This window comes from Miscanthus floridulus, chromosome 7, assembly GCF_019320115.1.
Source record: "Miscanthus floridulus cultivar M001 chromosome 7, ASM1932011v1, whole genome shotgun sequence".
Taxonomy (NCBI): domain Eukaryota; kingdom Viridiplantae; phylum Streptophyta; class Magnoliopsida; order Poales; family Poaceae; genus Miscanthus; species Miscanthus floridulus.
The window spans coordinates 129,890,363-129,910,819 of NC_089586.1; the positions used below are offsets into that span (position 1 = coordinate 129,890,363).

The 20,457-nt window shown below is 52.4% G+C and overlaps 1 protein-coding gene across 1 annotated transcript; it reads right to left on the reverse strand.

The window, feature by feature from the left end:
* Positions 1–1,794: 1,794 nt before the first annotated feature.
* LOC136464787 (FT-interacting protein 3-like) lies at positions 1,795–5,265 on the reverse strand. The gene has a single exon (XM_066463741.1). The coding sequence runs from the start codon at positions 5,158–5,160 to the stop codon at positions 2,146–2,148; it is 3,015 nt and encodes a 1,004-aa protein (XP_066319838.1). The 5' UTR covers positions 5,161–5,265; the 3' UTR covers positions 1,795–2,145.
* Between the last annotated feature and the right edge of the window lie 15,192 nt (positions 5,266–20,457).

Sequence of the window (20,457 nt, forward strand, 5' to 3'; positions counted from 1 at the left end):
GTCCCTAATAGACCCGTTTCCCTACAAAACTCGGCCCAGCAGACGGCGCAGCGACATGACGCGTCTAGGCTGGCCCAGATACACAATGTCAGGCCAAGACCATGATCTGGTCCCCAACCGGCACCTCCGGCCAGGAGATCTGGTCGGAGCCTTGATCAGAATGCCTGGCCGTGGTGGGATCACAGTCCGATTCCGAACCTCTTTCTCCGACCGAGGATACGCCGGACCTCTGCTCGCTGCTCTTTCCCGATCCACACGGTCAGGGCTGACTGGGAACGACCGACCAGGGACGCCCGCTCGGTGTGGGCCTGGGGAACAGGTGGAGCAGATAAGGTAAGTCACTTAAGTCAACCGCAATACCGAAGACCGTACCCTGACATGCCTTGCGCACTTGCAGGATGGTGCCATCGGCCCATGTCAGACAGACACTGTACAGTCTGTCAGACACGTCAGAGCATAAACAGTATTGTGGGCGTCGTCGTTTGCAGTATCAGGCAAACACTATACAGCCTGCCAGACGCGTCAGAGCATAAACAGTATTGTGGACGTCGTCGTTTGCCATACCTGACGAACACTGTGCAGCCTGCCAGATACAAAAGAGCATGAACAGTAAGGCGGCGATGGCGGCGTAAACAGTATGGGGACGACGGCGGCCATCCCATACCCGATGACGTGGGCAACAAGACTAGACAGCGTCTGTATACACTCTCTTTCTCTCTGACTTGTAAGGCCATCCTCTTTAACTATAAAAGGGGATGCACTCTCTCTTAAAAGACGACGACTCGACGGCTACATAGGCTACCAAACACGGTCTCAACAGTCTCAGCAGCTCGCAAGCTCGAGCACATAGAGACGCACACATAGCACACGCTCCGACACTTAGCATACGTTTGAGCCCCTGTCACTCTCTTCCACTCGGACTAGAGTCTAACCGGGCCTTTTACACCCCACTTCATTCCTCATTCGTTTATAACCCCACAACAAACTTCGAGCACCTGGACTCAAGAATAAAGTCATCAACCGACCTCAACTAGACGTAGGGCCCGTTGCCTGAACCAGTATAAATCATGTGTCATTGAGTACTAGGTCACATCCGATCACAACGCACGGCAAAACTATAAATATTTACTTGTTGATCACATTTCGCACCGACGACTTTGAGCATAAAAGGCAACAAACAATACAGTGACTAGTACATGAACCTTTGCCCATGCGTTATCCAGTTCAAAACATGGCCTGACCATTGCTCCATCAGAAACAGAATATGCTGCAATGGGGCGAGTGGATGCCACGAGCAGACAGTCTACAAATTCTATGCAGAAACATCCGTTAATCAACAGACAACACCTCATTGCAGTACAGACAGGGAGCAACAATTCCTTGCTCCATTACTTTAAGCCTCGAGCCACATGGGAACAGAATGGAGACAAACTAAACAAAACAGCTTATTCTCTCTGACAAAACACTATTGAATCATCCGAAATCAGCTGAAAACGTATCAGCCGAACAGGCTTAGTCTGGAGGATATGATAGTATACTCCACCTTCGCAAGAAAAGCCACGCACACGTGAAAGGGGCAACGACCATGCCATCTTTCAAGAACAGAGTTAAGAGACAAGATATTTAAGGAGACAATTGTACCGCTGAGCTCTAAAGAGAATGCCCACACATTCTGCATTTGTTACTGATACTTTGGCACACGGTATACAGCAAAATTTAGAAGCACAGGGCATAAAGATCCGAACAGTTTTCTAATTAAACTGAAACTCATAATCTCACCAATTTGCCGCAAACATCACAATCTACTTACTACTACCCGGCTAGTCTTTGCACAACTTAAATTGAAGCACAAGCAGGGTGTTCGGCTGATCCAGTTTGGATCTGATAAGCATAACTGCAGCTGCTGGTACTGCAAAGCCTACAACCAGACGCATCACATAGCAACATAGTACTGCATTACCTAACACTAATAGGGTAACAACATTAAACTAAACAACCACCACATCTGGCACCTACAGCACTCATTTGTTTCTTCCTTGATTCCTTTGATGAAGCTCCTCACCCTTCCCGCCAAAATCACCTAATCAAATCAGAAGGCCGGCTGACTATCCACAGCCAGCACGCAGAGTAATCACTAGGATCAGATCAGAGCAGGATGTCAGCCCTAGAAGGAAGCCTTCGGAAGAAGTTCATCAACGGGGAAGGCATCCTGCTCCTGAACCTAGGTGGACGCATGGCGTAAAGGCCCCACATCCCAATCATCACCTTCATAGGAACACAATATGCAATCACTGCAGCAGCTACACAGGCGATGGCGAAGAGCAGTGTCGCCCTCGGGTCACGCCAGCTAAGGACAGCCTGCATCCTCTCACCCTGTGTTGCAATGTCGCCGACCACGGTCTGAACTCTCCCAGCCACACTGCGGAGGCGGTCATATCGGAAGCGCATGACATCCCCACGGGTTGAAGGGAATGTGTCAAACTCCTCATCCAGCTCATCTGCAGTGGCTCCATCTGCATGAGACAGCCTCATCTCCATGTGAGGCGGATGCCTTGGACGGACTCTATACCTCCAAAGCCCAGCAAACGCCATGGCCAGAAAGGCCGTTGGAAGAATCAGCTCCGGCATTGTGAGGAACACCAGGAATGTGAATACAGCAAGGCATGAATGCACCGGGCGCTGCCAAGAGCGGACAAGCTCAAACCACCTGCCAATAGCGATAGGACCAGAGAGCACATTGATAAGGCGAAAGAAGTTTGCTTTGCTGCGCCTCATGCTCCACAGGTTTGAACGATGATCAAGCATGTACTCAACAACCTCTTTGCCAAGGGGCGGCTCCGCACGTCCAAGTCGGGCTGCAACCACATTGGTGGCCTGGGACCGAAGAGTCTCAACCTGGCACACGAGGAGTGGCTCCGCATAGTGCATCTTCGGAAGCAAGGGGCGTGCATAGGCATGGAACATGTTACCAGCATTGCCACAGGCGAAGCGCACAGCTAGGTGAAGTTCTCCCATCTTCTTGACCCCTGACGGATGCAGCATCAGCAGAGGGTAGGCATGGGTATACACCCTATCAGTCTCCAATGTCGAAAGCCGAATACGAACTTTGCCAATGCAATTATCACGGACAGCCATAGTAGTACTCCCAGATGTGTTGCCAACATGGCAATTGTCAAACACACCAACAGTGATGACAGTGCAGGGGTCAAACACCTCCCATGTGTACTGCTCGTTCCACCGGGGGCACAATGAGTCAACAAGAGTGCGTGTGCGGATCCACTTCTGGCCATACTTTGCAACACAATAAGCATCCGTCGTCACACCCCTACCATCCCGGGACTTCATTGGCATTAGTCCAGTGGCACCAAGAACACCAAGCTCAAGCACCCCAACATGTGGTTTCCATAGCTGTTTTGCTGTGGGCTGAAGATCACTGCTGTAAGCTGTAGCCTCATCCAGAACATGGTAACCTCCATCAAGACTTAGCCGGAGATGCACACGGCGGCTTCCAAACCTGTGCACATTGTTGGCAGCAGCATTGCCACCGGCAGTACCACGGTCCAACCCGAACCACCCCGAAACCACTGGCTTCCAATCCCACCGCCTCTCAATGGCAGACACTGGTACAACAAGGCGGCCAAGCAACTCATCCCGCCCTGGGGACACACGGTCTTCCACAGACAGCACCAAGAACTCTTCAAATGGCTCTGCCACCACAAACATCAGGTCTTCATTCCAGAACGGACTTGCAGGTCCCCGTGTAGACACCACCGGAGCCGACCGTGTGCGCATAATCTGGCTCCCCACCTGAGCACGCACGAAGAGCTCCGGGAATCGGCCGATTGCCAATGGGCCCTTGTCCATCGGGAACAAATCCTGCCCTTCAATGACGGACACACGAAGATACCAGAGCTTGGGCGCGACGTACACCTGGGACCTGATGGAGCCAAGCGCCCCGGTGCCGTGGACGCCAGCGGCCTTGGAGTGCCAGGCCTCGGCGAAGGACTCGTCGGCCTGGGTGCCGAACCAGACGGCGAGCATCACCTCCGCGCCACCGCGCTGTCCCTTGCGGTCCTCCATGTTGTACCACTGCGGGGCGAGCGTGCTGTCGGGCGGCGCGCGGCGCGGCACCTCGGAGAGGTCGAACCAGACGCGGCCGACGTGGTCGTCGCTGCCCCGCGCGCGCACGAACACCTCGACGAACGACGACTGGATGGTCTCCCTGGAGAAGGCGAACACCTGGTCCCAGTTGTGCGAAGGGACGGCCGGCGTCACGCCGCGGTAGTTGCCGAGCTTGACCTCCGCGACGGCCTCGGCCACCACGGGCACGCCGCGCGCGCGCACCACGCGCACGTAGAGGTACTCCACCTGCTCCACCAGGTCGTAGGTCGCGCTGGCCCTGTCAGCGACGACGCCGCTGCCGAGGCGGGGCCGCGTCTCCTTCAGCGAGAAGTCCCCGGGGCCGGAGAACATGGGCGGGACCGGGTACGGGTCCGCGTGCATCGCCATCGGCTTCATGGCCATCGGGACCGGCGGTTGCGGCATGATATCCATGGGCGGCTCCGGCTGCGGAGGCGGCGGCTGCACGGCCACCACAGGATGGTGCTGGTGCTGCGGCTGCGGCTGCTTCTTGGGCCCAGTCACCGTCGGCGCCGCCACCACCTCCGGCCCAACCACCACCGCCTTGGCCGGCTTCTCCTGCTTGGACTTGACAACGACGTCGCCGGAGTTGACGCGGTAAATCTTGAGGGTGATCTCGCCACGGATGTGGGAGAAGAGGCTGCGCTTCTCGAGAGTGAACAGCTGCGGCACGGCCTCCTCGCCGGGCGCCGGCACGCCAGCGGCAGGGACGCGCACCTTGCCGAGGAAGTTCCGGCCGTGCGGGGCGCCGCCTCCGCCGCCGGCACCGGACGCGGCGGCGCCGCGGTCGTTGTAGACCCCGACGTCGATGGCGCGGTAGGGCAGGTCGTCGGGGTCGGAGACGGGGAAGACGAGGCGCTCGTTCCAGACGGGGTTGAGCTCCTTGGGCCTGGCCCGGGTGCGGCGCTTCTGGTGATCGAACTCCACCTCCACGTACGGCGACGAGGAGCCCTGGCCGTCCTTGGGCATGAGGTTGTGCGCCGCCACCACCTCCACCACCAGCTTCTCCGCCTTGGCCATCCCTCCGGTCTCCGGTCTCCGGACGGGAGGCGGCCGCCGATTCTACTTTCTCCAAGATTCCCAAAGGGGAGGAGGGTTGTTCTTCTTGGCTCGTGTGCTTTTCGGTTTCGGTTTCTGTTCCTGTTTGGGGGGTTTGGGGGGAAGGAGGGGAAGAGAAATGGGGGAGGGTTTATACGGATAGGGACGACGACGAGGGGAAGGGGGCAGGCGCGCGTGAAGGAATCTCCATCATCGCAATCGATGAGGGGCTGGGTCAGGGAACCGGAGGGGGAGGAGTCTCCGAGGAGGTGTGTGGGCTCTGCTCGCTGCTCGCTGCTCGGACAGGGGAGGTGTCGCCGATGCCGCCGCGGTGGTGGTGGCTCTCTGCTTCCTGCCGCTGCTGCCGGGGCTGCTTTGCTCTGGTCTCTCTGCCGCGCGTTTCGCTTTGGGTGGTTTTTGAGGCGCCGCGCCGCGCGGGTTTTGGGTTTTCGTTTGTGTTGCCGTTGCCGTTGCCGTTTGGGTCTTCGCTGCAGCCCCTCACTCTCTGCTGCGGTCTCTGCTTTGCAGCCTCTTCGTTTCATCGGGTGGCTCGTCGTGAATGATCGTAAATTTTTAGTTAGAATAGTATTTTTTTTTATATAAATTAGTTAGTAGTATTTTTTTACAAACTAGCAACGATACAAACCAGCCAACCAAACAGATTGAGATGGCAATGGCCCGGATACCTGACGGGTATTTGATCTATTAGGAAACGAAGATGAGATCGTATCTTTACCTGCAGTTATCTAAATGGGCAAGAATTTATCCCCGGCGGGTATAGCGGGTACGGGAACGTTCCCTGTTTATCCGTTCTCGTTACCCGTTGAGGAATCCGACTATTTGAGCTGTCATGCGAGTATTAGGTTTAAAGAAGCTCAACATAAGTATTTTGGCCTAAATCTGAACAATTGTATATATAGTCTGTATGTTCTAGGAATCCAGTTCACTTTTTTCTCACCATCTCCACTAGCAGCACAAGCACGCCTGCCTCACGAGCGCTCGTGCCCCTCGCTTCCTCAGTTCGGTCTCTCTGTCATCTTTGCTCGTCCTCCTCGCAACCTCGCTCCCTTCTCCTCGGCATCTCCGAGACTCCGACACTTATACTCGGTGAAGAAGAAACGTCTCCGATTGCAAAGCTGCGACCCTAAGTGTCCTTGTTTATCGGGTATGCAGTACCCGTCGGGTATATGTTACCTGACCGATGCCCGACAGGTACGGGGATAGATAAAAACATATATCTAAGACAGTTAACGGGAACAGAAACATGATAAATTCTTCGTTGCGGGAAAAAAAAAATGTTCCAGCGATAGCCGACGGCTACATCCCCGTTGCCATCCTTGCAGCTTGCGGCCTGCCGCTCTGTTGGCAGGAGATGGGCGGAGGGGGTGGTGACGTCACTCCTCTGCCCGCATAGGATGCCCCTGCTCTGCTAGCTCCAATGGCGAGCGCTTCCGCAGCGGCCAGCCGGCGTTTACTGGAATTGATTTTTGGTTGGCATGAGATGGGACAGTGAGATACCAGTAGCAAGGATCGTCCGCCTTGAATGCACTAGTGAGCTGGAGTGGAGAAATTTGATTGGGTTGGCGTCTCGCGCTCGAGATATAAAGATATGGTTTTGAACGATGCCAGAGTGAAATCCGGAAGCGTTTCGTGTGTGAAAGCCATCTGCTTTGCGTTCCTGGTGAGGACACTGATCTGCTGTAACAACAACAGCAACAAATAAAACGTTACTACCCCAGAAGGCTTTTTAAACGGCTGATTTGATGGTGAGCCCGAGGGCTTTCAAACCCGCTGATACGATGATGAGCCTCTTGCTATTTGAAAAACTATGATATATTTTCGTGGTACATCTATTTTAAGTCATAAATACTAATAATATTTTACTAAAATTAATCAAAATTAAGAAAAAATGATTTAATTTGGGCTCAAAATTATACCTTTTTTAGACTGAGATAGAACTTCACTGTGATTTAATGATGCTTTATTTTATATAGATCTAATCAAATTCAAAAAGGTTTTTTACTTTCAACAGAAATGCTGTGCTAGGATAAGCTGGAGGAAGTATTATATTCCTTCCAGAAATTATGCAATTATAGCATATTGTTGAGCCAACCAATTTCAAGTTTTATTACTTATATAAACTATATTAGTATTCATAAATAAGGACAATGCCTACTCATTTATGGAGTATATTTTTATAATAAATCTATCTGGAGCCATAAATATTAATATTGTTTTTTAATTGCCTACTCATTTACTCAAGGATTAAAAAAATTCTAAAAAAGATGCAATTTTTTTATTCATTTGTTTCTAGCTTTTGACCCATAAAAAATAGGCTTACCTACTTTTCTAAATTTTAAAGTGCAGCCATTACATATCGTGATATTTTTTAAGGCACATGCGTCTTTTTATCTATCAGACTAATGTCGGGGACCAATACTATGATACCCGAAGAGAAGGGGCTAATGGTCATAAACATTAATTCATCTGAACAGTCAAGAGCGCGACTACGGCTCCAACCGACCCCCAGGCGCGCGGGCTCCGCTTCGATCGACCTCTGGGGAGCCTCTGAGGAAGGACTCCGCCTCGCCCGATCCCAAGGCCGCGGGCTCCGCCTCGACCGACCTCTAGGGAGCCTCTGAGGAAGGACTCCGCCTCGCCCGACCCTTGGATTTGCGCTCCACCTCGCCCGACCCTTGGGTTTGCGCTCCGCCTCGCCCGGCCTCTGGAGAGGGGGGCTCCGCCTCGCTCGACCCCAAGGTCGCGGGCTCTGCCTCGCCCGACCCTAAGGTCGCGAGCTCCGCCTCGCCCGACCTTTGGGGGAGGGCTCCGCCTCACCCGACTCCGAGGCCGCGGACTCTGTCTCGCCCGACAGAGACACATGCCACCGTCAACCACTCCAGGTCCAAGTGTATAGGCCCGGGTCAAAGCTCTGACACCAGGGAGGAGACCGGCACGCCCCGATGTAACCCGTGGCCACGACGGGCCATATCCGAGGATTCATATCAGGAACAGTGTCGGGCGTACCGGTGCTGTTCTGTTTAACCATCGTACAAACACTGACAGGCGCATCAGTTCACCACGACGTCCGCCAGGACGGGGTGGAGCACCATGACCAGCAGACGACGCCTGCATATGGCACTAGTGACGGACAGGGCCGCGATGTGGAGTCGTCCCTATTGACATCTACAGGGTTGGCGGGACGCGCATGAAGGATAAGAAGGATCCTTCGTCTCTCTCGTTCTTCTCTTTCCATCCGCTGTAACCCGTGCTTTCCCTTGGAATATAAAAGGGAAAGTAGGGCACCCCACGAAGGGGTTCTATCGATCGATTGAGTCCAAACACAATCGAACCATCATGAACCCATCGAACCTCGAACCGACCAGAACACAACATAGGCATACGGCTGAGCAGCAACCGAGCTCTCGGCACCCCTTCACTCTTTCCACCAGAGACTTGGGATATGTCCCTCTTTTGTTCGTTTGTAACCTCTACTGCAAACTTTCAGTGCTAGTAACACGAGCAGCAGTGACGAATTGGACGTAGGGACATTCTGCCCGAACCAGTGTAAACCTTTGAAGACCCTCAATTCTAAATAGGCCCTCAGTTTGGAACGGAGGAAATAGTAATCAATTTTGAAGACCCAGCTTAGGTAGTCAACCTAGGCTTAAATCGAAGGCACGTTGGAGTAGGAGCTGGTGGTGCATGCGTGCGGCAGTCGTGAAGCACGAATACCGTTTGTTTTGCCTTGATTTAATTTGGCGCGAGTAGCGAGGGGTGGAGACCGGCCGGAATTCCTCCCTGCTTGCGCCGTGGCTGTGCCGTCGTGTCCCGGGGCCTTGGGATTGGATAGACACACTCCTGCTAGGAGTAGGAGAAGTAGGCCTGCTGCACCTTGTCGTTTGCCTACTCGCACTCTCGGGGCTTGTGTTGTGTTTGTTTGTGCAGGGCAGCCGCAGGGCCGTGCGCAAGAGTACGGAGTAGAGATGTGTTGGCGTAACAATTTTATCTTTTTTTTCTTTCTCTCTCCTAGCTCTCTTCGTCAAAACGAAGCACAAGCACACAAGGGATGAGAGGAGCAGCGGGAGGGGAGGCCGCCGGACGCCAGCAAGGCAAGGGGCTAGGCCACCAACCGCGGCAAGCTCGGCGGCGAGCTTGGCTTGAGCTCGTGCTGGCCCTCACCATGGAGCTCGTGCTTGTGCTCGCCCTCACCATGGATCTCGTCGTGGAGCGCAGCTTGGGCGACGGCGGCGCGGCCGCTGCGGACGCGAGCAGTCCAGGCCACCGGCCGAGGGTGGCATGAGCGGCGGCGGCGTAGGCGAGCGGCAGCGGCGCGTGCGAGCGAGCGAGCGCGCGGCTGCCGGCGAGCCGGCCGAGGGCAGCCTGAGCGGCGGCAGCGCGACCTGTGCGGCTGCCAGCAGGCGGGCGTGCGCGGCGGCGCAGGCGAGCGCGCGGTGACCGGCGAGCGAGGGCGCGCGGCAGCCGGCTTGCGAGCGTGGCGAGCACCATCGCAAGTCCCATCTCTAGACGCTGCTCGTTTCTTCCCAACGGCAAAACCTGCAGTTTCTTCTCCCACGGTTCAAGAGCAGACTTCGTGTCCTCCGGATGAAATGGTTTCCTCTATTTTTCTTTCTCCCTTTCCTGTTTAATTAAACTCCCATGTTAGCATTTTACTTAAATGGCAAGTCCTTTAATAGAGATAGAAACCATCGTTAATTCACCGCTCAAACTGTTCTAAGCTTATAAGCAGCTTAAACATAAGAAAAACAAGTGAGCCATACATTAAAGACAAGTGAGTCATATATTAGTAGTTAACTCTTTATTATTAATACGTGGTCTACTTGTCCCTCTCACAGATTTTTTTTATTTCATACCAAGCCGACTGTAAGCTTACAGACGGTTTCTCTTCTCTCTACTCTCCTCCACCTCAATATTTAATCAACTTACGTACTCTTATTATACTTGCTCTTAACAGTGAAGAGCCGACTACTACGTGAGTGAACTGTAAGGATGCTATACAAATAGCAGCGGATTATATTATTAACGCAGGAGGCTAGGAGTACACCGTCGTTAACAGAAAAACAGCTCCAAAACATTTTCCACGGATCAGCTCAGGAGTCCAGACCTGTTGATCCTCAGCTAAAGGGTATTTCCTCGGTCCTAAAACACATTTAATTCTAAAAAACAGTACTATATTAAAGTTTGTTAAAATTAACTAAATTTGTAAAAGTTATTAATATTTATCCTACTATATAAGCTGATATCGTTAGATTCGTCACGAAATATATTTTTATAGTATATTTCTTTCTGAAATCTTACACGTTAATACTATTTTGACCAGACTTAGAATTACATTCGTTTCAAGACAGTAATAGTATTTATGTCTGTCCAGATAAGAGGATTAAACAGGTGAGTAACTCTTAACTAAATCTTAAGTTGTTGGTTGTTAAACCCAGCCAACAGAGCCAAGTGTTACTTTAGTGTCCGTTTGGTAGGGATTTAGATTCTCAAAATATTTCGGATCCAGATTTTTTCAGAAAATGTTTCGAACGATGAATCAGAATCACTTCATGAAATCACTTAGCTACGTATGCTAAATATTTTTTTATAAAAAATTCATATCAGTGAAAATACTTTTTGCGGGTGAATCCACTCCTAGGCCATTTCACATGCATAGGTAAGAAAAAGAGAATCGTTTCACCTGTTTTTGGACAGAAACATTTTAATCTTTTTCTCTGTTTGGAAGTGGTTCTGCCATTTCTGGATAGAATATGAAACTGTTCGACCTTTCAAATGGCCCCTTAGAATGCTGATTTTTTTATGTTTGGAAATAACACAAATTAGAGGTGAAACTAGAGTTAGCACCTTACCTAGCTTGAGTTCTGGCTCCGCCTACGATCAAAATCCACCTATCTTCTATGCCTCCACCTTCTCTCCTCCCCCCTCTCTCTTCCTCTCACACACACGGAGTCAAAACGACAAGCCCCGTTGTGACCTAGTACACCTTATATGGTCACGTCGTCGTGCCATCACGCCTCCTTCCTTTATGGAAGAAAGGCGCGATCGCGAGCTCATGTCGTCGGAGGGAGGATGTGGCCATGAGACTGGTCGTTTTTGTTGGAGTTGCACTATCTACGCACATGAGTGAGGACAACTTTGACCGATAAGAAACCCGTATCATAAATTTTATGGTAAGAGTGTGTTCTAGACATGAAGAGAATATTCTCCTTAGAGCATGCCTAATAACAAGGCTCATTGCTGGTTGTATGCGCAACCCCTTCTTAACCGCCCCATGTAGCAGTTGCTCCTATAAAACATGCTTCTTCATTAATACATAACCCACTTTTAACTTCTCATGAAGTTTCTAAGAGCTTGTTATCAACTGGCTATATACTTAAGCTCGCTTTTCTTCTGTCTGTTTATTTATCTTCCACCTTAGCATAAAGTTTATTTATAGAATCTTAGGTTGTGTTTGGATCATAGGATTTTCAAAGGAATTAGGGTTCCTATAGTTTTGACTCCTGTAGCACGTATGCATTTTGGAGGAAACAGAAAATGTACTGCAATCTCCTAGTTTCATTTTCCTTTGCGAAGTCCTAGTGAAATCTCATGCATCGGCAATTTGGCTGCAAGGTCATCAGGTTCTTGGTGCCGTGGATGTTCGACCTATAGTATATCTACGAGGGATAAATGTCAAACTAGCTATTGTATTACTGTCTCAAACACTCACTCTTATGAACTGTCTGTGTTTTTCTATTCATATGTTTTTACTATCGTGTTCCTATTTGCTTCGTGTATTTTCTTTTTGTTATTATGTTTTTTTGTTCCACTGTTTCGAACATGTCGTTATTACACATACGCTTGCTCTCAAGGATCGTCTCTCCTGCTAACATCGATAACCCTTTAACCAAACACATGGTAAGCTATTCTTAAGCATCTCCAATGGTGAATTATAAGCTAACTCTAAGCATGTTATTTCATATTTTAATAAAAAAATAGATAGAAGAATTATCTCTTGATAAAAAAAAAACTTATCTCATATGCGCACTCTAAGATTGTGTGAGATTTGTTATATGTACTAGAAGTTAATTAGAGACGTTGTTAACTAATCCATACTTTAAGTGTGCCCTTGGTCCCAGCCACTTTGCCGTGAACCATCCAAAGTTTCAAACAGGGCCTGAAGAATCCTCGTGTAGCCACCACGAGTCCACGAGCAGCGACGCCCCCGTAGCGCACGCCGAGCCCGTCTCGCTGCACGCGCACGCGGGGAGCTTCTTCTTTCTTTTTCTTTTTGTTTCGTCGTGGAGCCGGCTGGTCGTGATCCGTCGGTTTTGCTCGGTGACGGCGGGTCGGCAGCACAGACAGAGGTTGCTTTTCGGCGTGCGGACGAGACGACCATGCTGCCGTGGCGTGGCGCGCAGCCTCCCTGGCACTGGGATGGGAACACAACTAGACAAGGGCAGGCCGCAGCCCTTTACGCAAGCGCGCGCTTTCTTCGATCCGGAGCCCCAACCAAGGCCACAACAAACACCACCCTCTGCCGTCCGTGGGATGGACCTGCTGGGAAAAAGGCAAGCAAGAGCGACGGCTCGGATGTTTTTTCCGCATCGAGATCTGTCCGACCGTGGGTTGGCTCGGCGTGCGTGCGGGTGGCCACGGCCCTCGCGGGGACCACGCGACGGGGCTTCGGCCCCGGCCCCGCCCGGCGTGGAAATAAGATCGTCTCCAACACCCATACCCAAAATACATCATGCACGGAGAAAAAACAGGCAAAACAGGCACCTATTCTACATAGAAGGAGAGAGGAAACCCAAATTAGCGTCCTCTCTTCATCTTGACCCAAATCTGGAGGCCCTCATCATCGCTAGGAAAGGAGGCGCAGCCATGGCGGTGGCGCCATCGTGGTTGAAGGAGGATGGGCGCCGCCACCAGATCTGCCCCCCCAGAAGCCACGAGCCACCGTCCCCGGTCCCCGCTGGTGGTTGTGCCGCCGCCCAGAGGCCGCCGCCATCGGTGACGAAGGGGACGGGCCTTGTGATGGATCTGCGAGGGGAGGTGGAGGGGCGACCACCGTCGCTGCCAGGAAGGTGTACGGGCCGCCGCCTCGACGGGAAGGATCCATGGGACCGCGGGGCCATCGATCCGCCGGAGCTGGAGGCGACGGGCCGGAGGGCACTTTGCCGAGGACGCAGGGTTGCCGGCGCAAGGTCAGAGATGGGCATGAGGGTGGAGGCCGGCGAGGGGTCGAGGATGGGAGCGACCGAGGCCTGGGTGCCCAGGGCGACAAACTCATCGGAGATTGGGACGGAGGCGATGAAGTCAGGGCTCACGATGGAGTATGCGTCGGCTGTTGAAAAAGCGGTGTTTTGGGTCACGTACCCTTTTACGGTACGCTACCCAAACCACCCAATGCGTATCGCGTATGGGTTTGGATTGATGGAGACCGTCTAAGGCACGTCGTGGCCGCTGCGCTGCCACTGTCGCCTCGTCGACCGGCGTCGCCTCGTGAGCACCCACCACAGTACCGACGCGTGCTCGGCCGGATGGCCCTGCCCCTACAGGCGCCGGGGTCAAGCCGTCTGTGCCGACGTGCGGGAGCTGCCATGGCCCGTGGGCGAGCTTTGGATCAGATGGTCCTGGTGTGGTCCCGGGCAAGCAACTGCCGATTTCGGCTCTGTTTGTCTGGCTAAATTTTGTCTAAAACTGACTGAAAACACTATTTTAACTGAATTGTTGTGAGAGAAAAATAATGTTCTGGCTTAAAAAAACCAAATAAGCTGGGTAAGCCGGGGCCGAATCATCGTCATCCTCCTCGTTCTCGGCCATGCATACGACACGCACTGTGGAGAAAATCTTTTGCGTGCGCCCCTGCGGACCGCGACGCCATGGCCGGCCGCAAAAGCCCTCCTCTCCTCTCATCCATGACTGCTTCGTTTGCCGACGTGCCTGCCCTGTCACTCGCGCAATGGACGGCGCCGCACGCAGAGGCGGCAGGGGCAGGCGTCGGCGCTACGAGCACTGACACCACATGGCCTCTACGACTTTTTTTTTTATAACAACCTCTACGACTTGTCGACTTTTTTATGGCTGGCTGCCAAAGCGCAAATGCAGGCAGCTCCGTGTCCGTGGCGTGCAGGTGCAGCTTTTGTTTGCTCCGCTCCGCTCCATGGTTCTTGTTCTTGACGTGGTCGGGCAGGTCGAGCATTATGTACCACGCTCGCCGTGCATTGCCAAACGCCAATCGCATCGCATGGAGAGCAGAGGAGAGGAGACGAGGCGAGATGAGACCATATTCGTCTGAGCTTATTTAACACTATTTTTATTTTTCAGTTATAGAATAGCGTTTTTCTTTCGGCACGTATAAGCCAAATTTAAGCGTAAGTGAACAGGGGTGATCTCCACGTGGGCCTCGCCCTCGCGCGCCGAGAGGGCTTTTCGCGTCTTTTGCCTGCCTCTGTCGCCGTCGCCGTCATCTGATGACCTTTGCTAGCTGCGGCCACTGCCAGGCTGCCACTCTCTGCAGTCTGCAGTCTGCATACAGTAGGGCAAGTCAGCAGCGCCAGCACGAGGGGCAGGGATGCCCGTGCCCCGGCCTTTTGCTGATGGCGACGGCTTCTTCATCCATTCGTTCAGAGCACGGCAGCACGCGACTGCGATGCTGGTGGTGTTGGTCGGTAGGAGACGACTGACAACCACGTTCACGTACAGGTACAGCACAGCACGGCAAGGCAGCCCCAAGCGCCTACTCCTACATCCGGTTGGTTGGGCCGGACCGGCCCGGCCCAGGAGAGAAGCTGTTCCCATCGATCGATCGCTTCGGCCCCTTGCTGGAAATGGGAGCTCTTCCGGCCCATCCACGGCTGCACTGGGCCTTCGGTCATCTTCGTCCCTGCAAATTTGAACGGGCCGCCGCACAACACAACGGGCAGTTGGTTCTTTCTTCTTCGTTCACGGTCACGGGACGGGAGGGGCAGCACAGCACAGCTGCAGACGGCACACCCAAGCGACGCGAGCGCGGCAGCCGAGACGAGCTTTGTCGTCAAAATATCATCGGCAGTTCTCTGAGAGGTATTCTATGAAGATAGATTGATTGGCAGAGATGTGTATAATCAAGAACAAGAAGTCAACAGAGACACACGAGTTAGACAGGTTTAGGCCGTCAGTACGACGTAATACCCTACTCCTGTGGTCTGTTGGATTGTATTGGCTATCGTATGATATTGCGTGTGTTTGGATTGGGTCTCTGCCCGCCTTATATAGTCTGAGGGGTAGGGTTACAAGTCGGTTAGATCTGAGAGATAACCAGAAAATAATAACAGATTATAAGAATCATGCGATCATACGTATCTTAACAGATCTCGTAGTATCTTGAGGATATCTTTTCGGTGTCTTGCGGGAGGCGTCGAGCAGAGTCATGCCCCGTAAGGCTTCGTTTTGTGGGCTGGGCCACCCCTAGGGGCGCAGCCCATGTGATCTGTCATGGACATCCGGGGTCGTACCCCCCACAGCCAATCCCCGAGCGTCTTGTACTCGTTGTGCAACGTCGTCTTGAGCTTGTTCGAGCAGGTGCGAACAAAGCCGAGCAGTTAAACTCATGGTCCGACCACCGTGATGAGTTGCCGAGCAGTTGCCGAGTAGCGTGAACCGTCGCCGAGCAGCACGAACCGTAGCCAAACAACATGAGCCGTCGTCGAGCAGTGTAACCTAAGTACGGCTTGCCATAATGGTGTAAGGAGTTCAAGTGCAGAATCGAAAATTTCTTCGCAGTGGACTAAGTGTGTCCACTTAGAGTCCGACCATGAGAAAGGGAGATAGCCTTCTTCAGCTTCAAGAGGCACGGAGTCTTTCAGATTAAAACAAACACACTCACCGCAAGGTGAAGTGTGCTCACTTAGTCCCCGAGCCTAACAGTAGATAACGTAGTCATGTGATGCCAGAGTCCAAAGTAGAAGAATAGTAAAAGACCAGTCGAGCAGGCAGTCAGTCCCTAGGCGTAGCCCCGAGGTGAGAAAAAGCACATTCATCGCAAGGTGAAGTGTGCCCACTTACTGCTCGAGCCTGACAGTAGGTGACGTGGTCACGTGGTGCTAGGGTCAGAAACAACAGTCAACTGAAGAAAATCCCCAATGTGGTGAGGAACCGAGACGTAATGCTGATGCAGTCCCTGAGCCACAAGAGAAAATCTTAGAGAAAACAAATCGCGGAGAAAATACCGGAGTAATTGTTGTACAGTAGTAATTACAGAGCCGTAACGGTTGACGAAGAAATTGGTGAATATTCGGCGAGCCGTAACAAATTACGAAGATAAATCGGTGATACGGGTCGCGGTTGCGCGAAAGCCCAGGTAACGACCCACCTTACTGTTGTGGAGAATTCAGAGAGGCACAAATCATGGGAGCAGTTTTCCAAAAACTCTCGAATACGAAAGGGTGGGGGAGTGCTTTATAACTACGCCGCCGCACCCCGCGCTCCCACCTTTACCACTTTGCCATTTCATCTTCCTCCTCAGCCCTCGTATTTTCAAATCCACATCCATGTGCGCTTTCACCGCTAGTCTCCATCCAAGATCCGAGAGATGGCGCCTAAGAGGAGAGCTGCGAACCCAAAGAAGGCAAGCCCAAACAAGGCGAGCGTCAGAGCTAGCCGTGACGAAGAGTGTATGCCGTCGCGCACGAGAGAGGCAGAGCTCAACACATTAGTGGAGGCGGGCGTTCTTCCTGACCGTGTCACCACCGGATGGCGACCAGCCAGCGGTGAGCCCTTCCCAATGCCTCATACTGATGAAGTAGTGGTGTTTGAGGATTATTTTTGACGAGGGTTGGGATTTCCTATTCATCCTTTTTTGAGGGATCCATTGGAGTTCTGGGCACTTAGTTTGTGCAACCTCCGCCCAAACACCATCTTGCACATCTCGATCTTTATCCACTTCTGCGAAGCGTATCTAGGGATTCTTTCACACTTCAACCTCTTTGGACACCTGTTCTGGTTGAAGAAGGAAAACAACGACGGTTCTAAGGTGGTCAGTGGTGTATATCTGCAACTCCAGGATGGGATGGCGAGCGAGTACATCACTGTACCGCTGATTACTTCGCTGAAGGGGTAGAACGCCAGGTGGTTCTACATGAAGCAGAGCCACATTGCAATCTGCTGTGACATCAACCACATCCCAGAGAGCCAAAAGAGCTGATCGAAAAAACCAAGCAGCGCTGACATGGAGCAAATGAAGGAGCTCCTTGGCTTAATAAAGGGCGTGAAGACCAACGGTGGACTGGTGGCAGCGAGCTTCATAGTGCGCCGTGTCCAGCCCTATAAGGAGAGGGCCCACGTAGCCTTTGATTTCAAAGAGGAGACCGATGGTACCCGAGAGAGGACGGAGATGTTGTCGAGGGATGTTGTGCAGGAGTGGGCCGCAGAGCTATTCGCTCCACTTGCCTCGTTCAACTTGCTAGGGCAAATGAGACCCTTTCACTGCCAGAATCTACCATCTTAGGTAAATATCTCAATTGTGTATTCTTGATGGTTTTTATCTTTTATCATTGCCGAGCAGTGGATAGATTCACTTATGCGAAGATTCATTCGCAGGAAAGAGCGATACACTTCTCGGGCGTGTCGAGGCCCGAGGGACAATTGGCCGTAGGCAGTAGATGCCCAGCCACCAACGCAGCCTAAGGAGGGAGCCATCAGCATCTCGTCGGAGAGTCCATCCCCGATGTCGGAGAAAGTTCGAGGGAAGAGGGCAGCGGTAGACGAGCTAGTCTAGAAGAAGAGAAAGACGATAGGTGCCGCTCCCCTCAAACTGGGTGGTATCTCGCTTGGCGGTGACCAGACCACTCGGACGTGGAGTACCGCGATGTGCCGAGTGGTCGGATGACGACGAAGTTCCAATGGCTCCTTCACCGAGCACGAAGGCACCTCCACGCAACACTCGCACAGAGGAACAATTGAAGGGAAAAGGAGGGAGTCCCCCAATAATAGGCAACGGGGGTCCCCAAGCAGCAAGCAAAGGGAGTCCCCGAGCAGTAGGCAAAGGGAGTTCTAGAGCGGTGGGCAGAGGGAGTCCCCGAGCAGCAGGCGAGGAGAGTCCTGGAGCGGCAGGCGGAGGAGAGGCCGATGGCGGAGACCATGAGACCTCCAACCCAAGACGTAGGAATCGACCCCAATGCTACGGCTAGGGTGTCAGGTAGGCAGCGCTGGTTCAAAAAAATCTACTGGAAAGCCGCTACGTAAGTACCCTTATCTTGGAGTTATTTGGTTGTTATATCCTTATCCTTTTTGACAACTAACAAGCTGATCTGATGCAGCGTGAGGCGTGTGAAGGATCCAACCCCACCCGTCTAGGCTAACGAGAGGTCGGGGGCTGGTCCCAGGTCGGAGGCAATGCCGGTGGCTCCTATCCTAGAGTCTCCGAGCGCTCGGCTGACGAGTTAACCACCTCTGCTAATGGACTTGGTGGCAGCAAGAGGCTAGCGTCGACGGTGGATGGGTCGGCGATGGTGCCCGGGGCAACGGCAAAAGCCACCGGGTCTTTAGGAGTGGAAGCTAGAGTCATCGATGCCGCGCCGGAGGCCGGAGTAGAGAAACTTGTAGTGCCTGAGGAGCAGATGACGCTCCCTAAAGCATCAAAGGGCGTGGTCGGACACGCTGTCTAGCCACGGAGCCCTCCAGTGGTGCCTCTAGCTATGGCGAAGGAGGACAAGGTGGAAGAGATCGAACGTGAGGAATCTCGACCCCAAGCTGTCTAAATCTTCCGCAAATGCAGCGATAAGGTAGTGGTTGTTGAGGAGGAGGACACCACCTGGGAGCTCAGGAGGCTAGAGTCCGCCCTTATCGAAGTGATGAAGCAGATCAAGGTCAGTACTGCATCTGTAATGTTCATCTTTAATGTTGGGGATTGTTCTTCTTTGATAATCTTGGCATTTTTGCAGGGGATAACTTGGACTACCGAGCAACAGCGCTAGCTGATAAAGAGGATGGAGCCCCTCACCGAGGAGAATGAAAAACTCAAAGAGGCGATGTAACTTATAGAGAAGAACATCTAGAGGGCCTAGCACGAGCGAGACCTTGCTGAATCTAATGAGCAGGACCTAGAGTACCAGAAGGACATCCTATCCAAGCAGCTGGCGACCGTGTCCGAGCAGTTGCATGGCGAGTCTGAGCAGCTGGCCACTATCTCCGAGCAGCTATCGAGTGCTTCCAAGCAGCTGGAGCAAAAGTCCAAGCAGCTTAGGAACATATCCGAGCAAAAAGCAGGTATGGCGTATCAGCGAATGTGCTTTGTATTGTTGAACATCCATATTTTTGTGATGACTGTGGTGCTTATAGAGCAAGATGCGGAATTCGGCCAGTTGCGCCAAGCCATCGAGCAACTCCGAGAGGAGAAGGCGAAGGAGTTAGGGCGATCAGACAAACTGGCCGAAGAGCAGAAAGGTGAGTACTTCCTAGTCAAAGTTACTGTTGAAGTAGTTTCCTTGCTTGATGGAACCTTGTAATGCTTGTAGACTACCGTCAGAGGGTCAATGCACAGTTTGATGTGCTGGTGTAGGAGGCCAGGACCCAAAGGGACAAGTTTGACGCCGTAGTCGCTGGAGTCAAACCGGTGCTCGACTGCGTCGACCTAGAGGCGGCTACTCAGCCCAACGGTAGGCAGCCGCATTCGAACACCATCATCGAGAGGTGCAAGGTGGCGTGGAAGAGCTTCAACCGCGATGCCATTGTTACCGCCGTTACTCACGCCCTTGCGATGGTCTGATCCCACTACCCAGCTGTTGACCTTCAGGCGATAGGGGTTGGATTCACCAAAGGGATGGGCGAGGCAGAGCACTAGCAGCTAGAGGATGAGGTGGAGGATGCGGTGAAGAAGTTGGCCAGCGACATCGACCTGTTCGGCGAGACTGACGGCGATGGCGAAGCTCGGTGATCTGCTCGGAGAGTATGCTATAATAACTGAATAGAGTAGTTAAAAACATGCAAGGGCGTAGACATACATTTATGTGTATGTATAAATGTTGATATGTGCATGTTTATGCAGTTTGTAGTGTTGCGGTGAAGAAATCGTTGTAGTATTAACCCTAACGTAATTATACGTAGTATAAGTAGCGTCCGAGCAGTTAGTTCATTACTGAAATCTTTGGCCTTAGCTAGCCCATAATCCATAACGTTGAGCGTGGAGCCCATGCATGTATAGGAGGAATAGGCGTGACCAAGGAACCGTAGCCAACCACCCATAACACAGAGCGCGGAGCCCGTAGCACATGTAGGGAGAGATCGGAGACTGGGTAT

What these genes read in the sequence shown, in the direction of transcription:
- LOC136464787 (XM_066463741.1), bottom strand. Translation starts at nt 5,160, where the DNA reads ATGGCCAAGGCGGAGAAGCTGGTGGTGGAGGTGGTGGCGGCGCACAAC.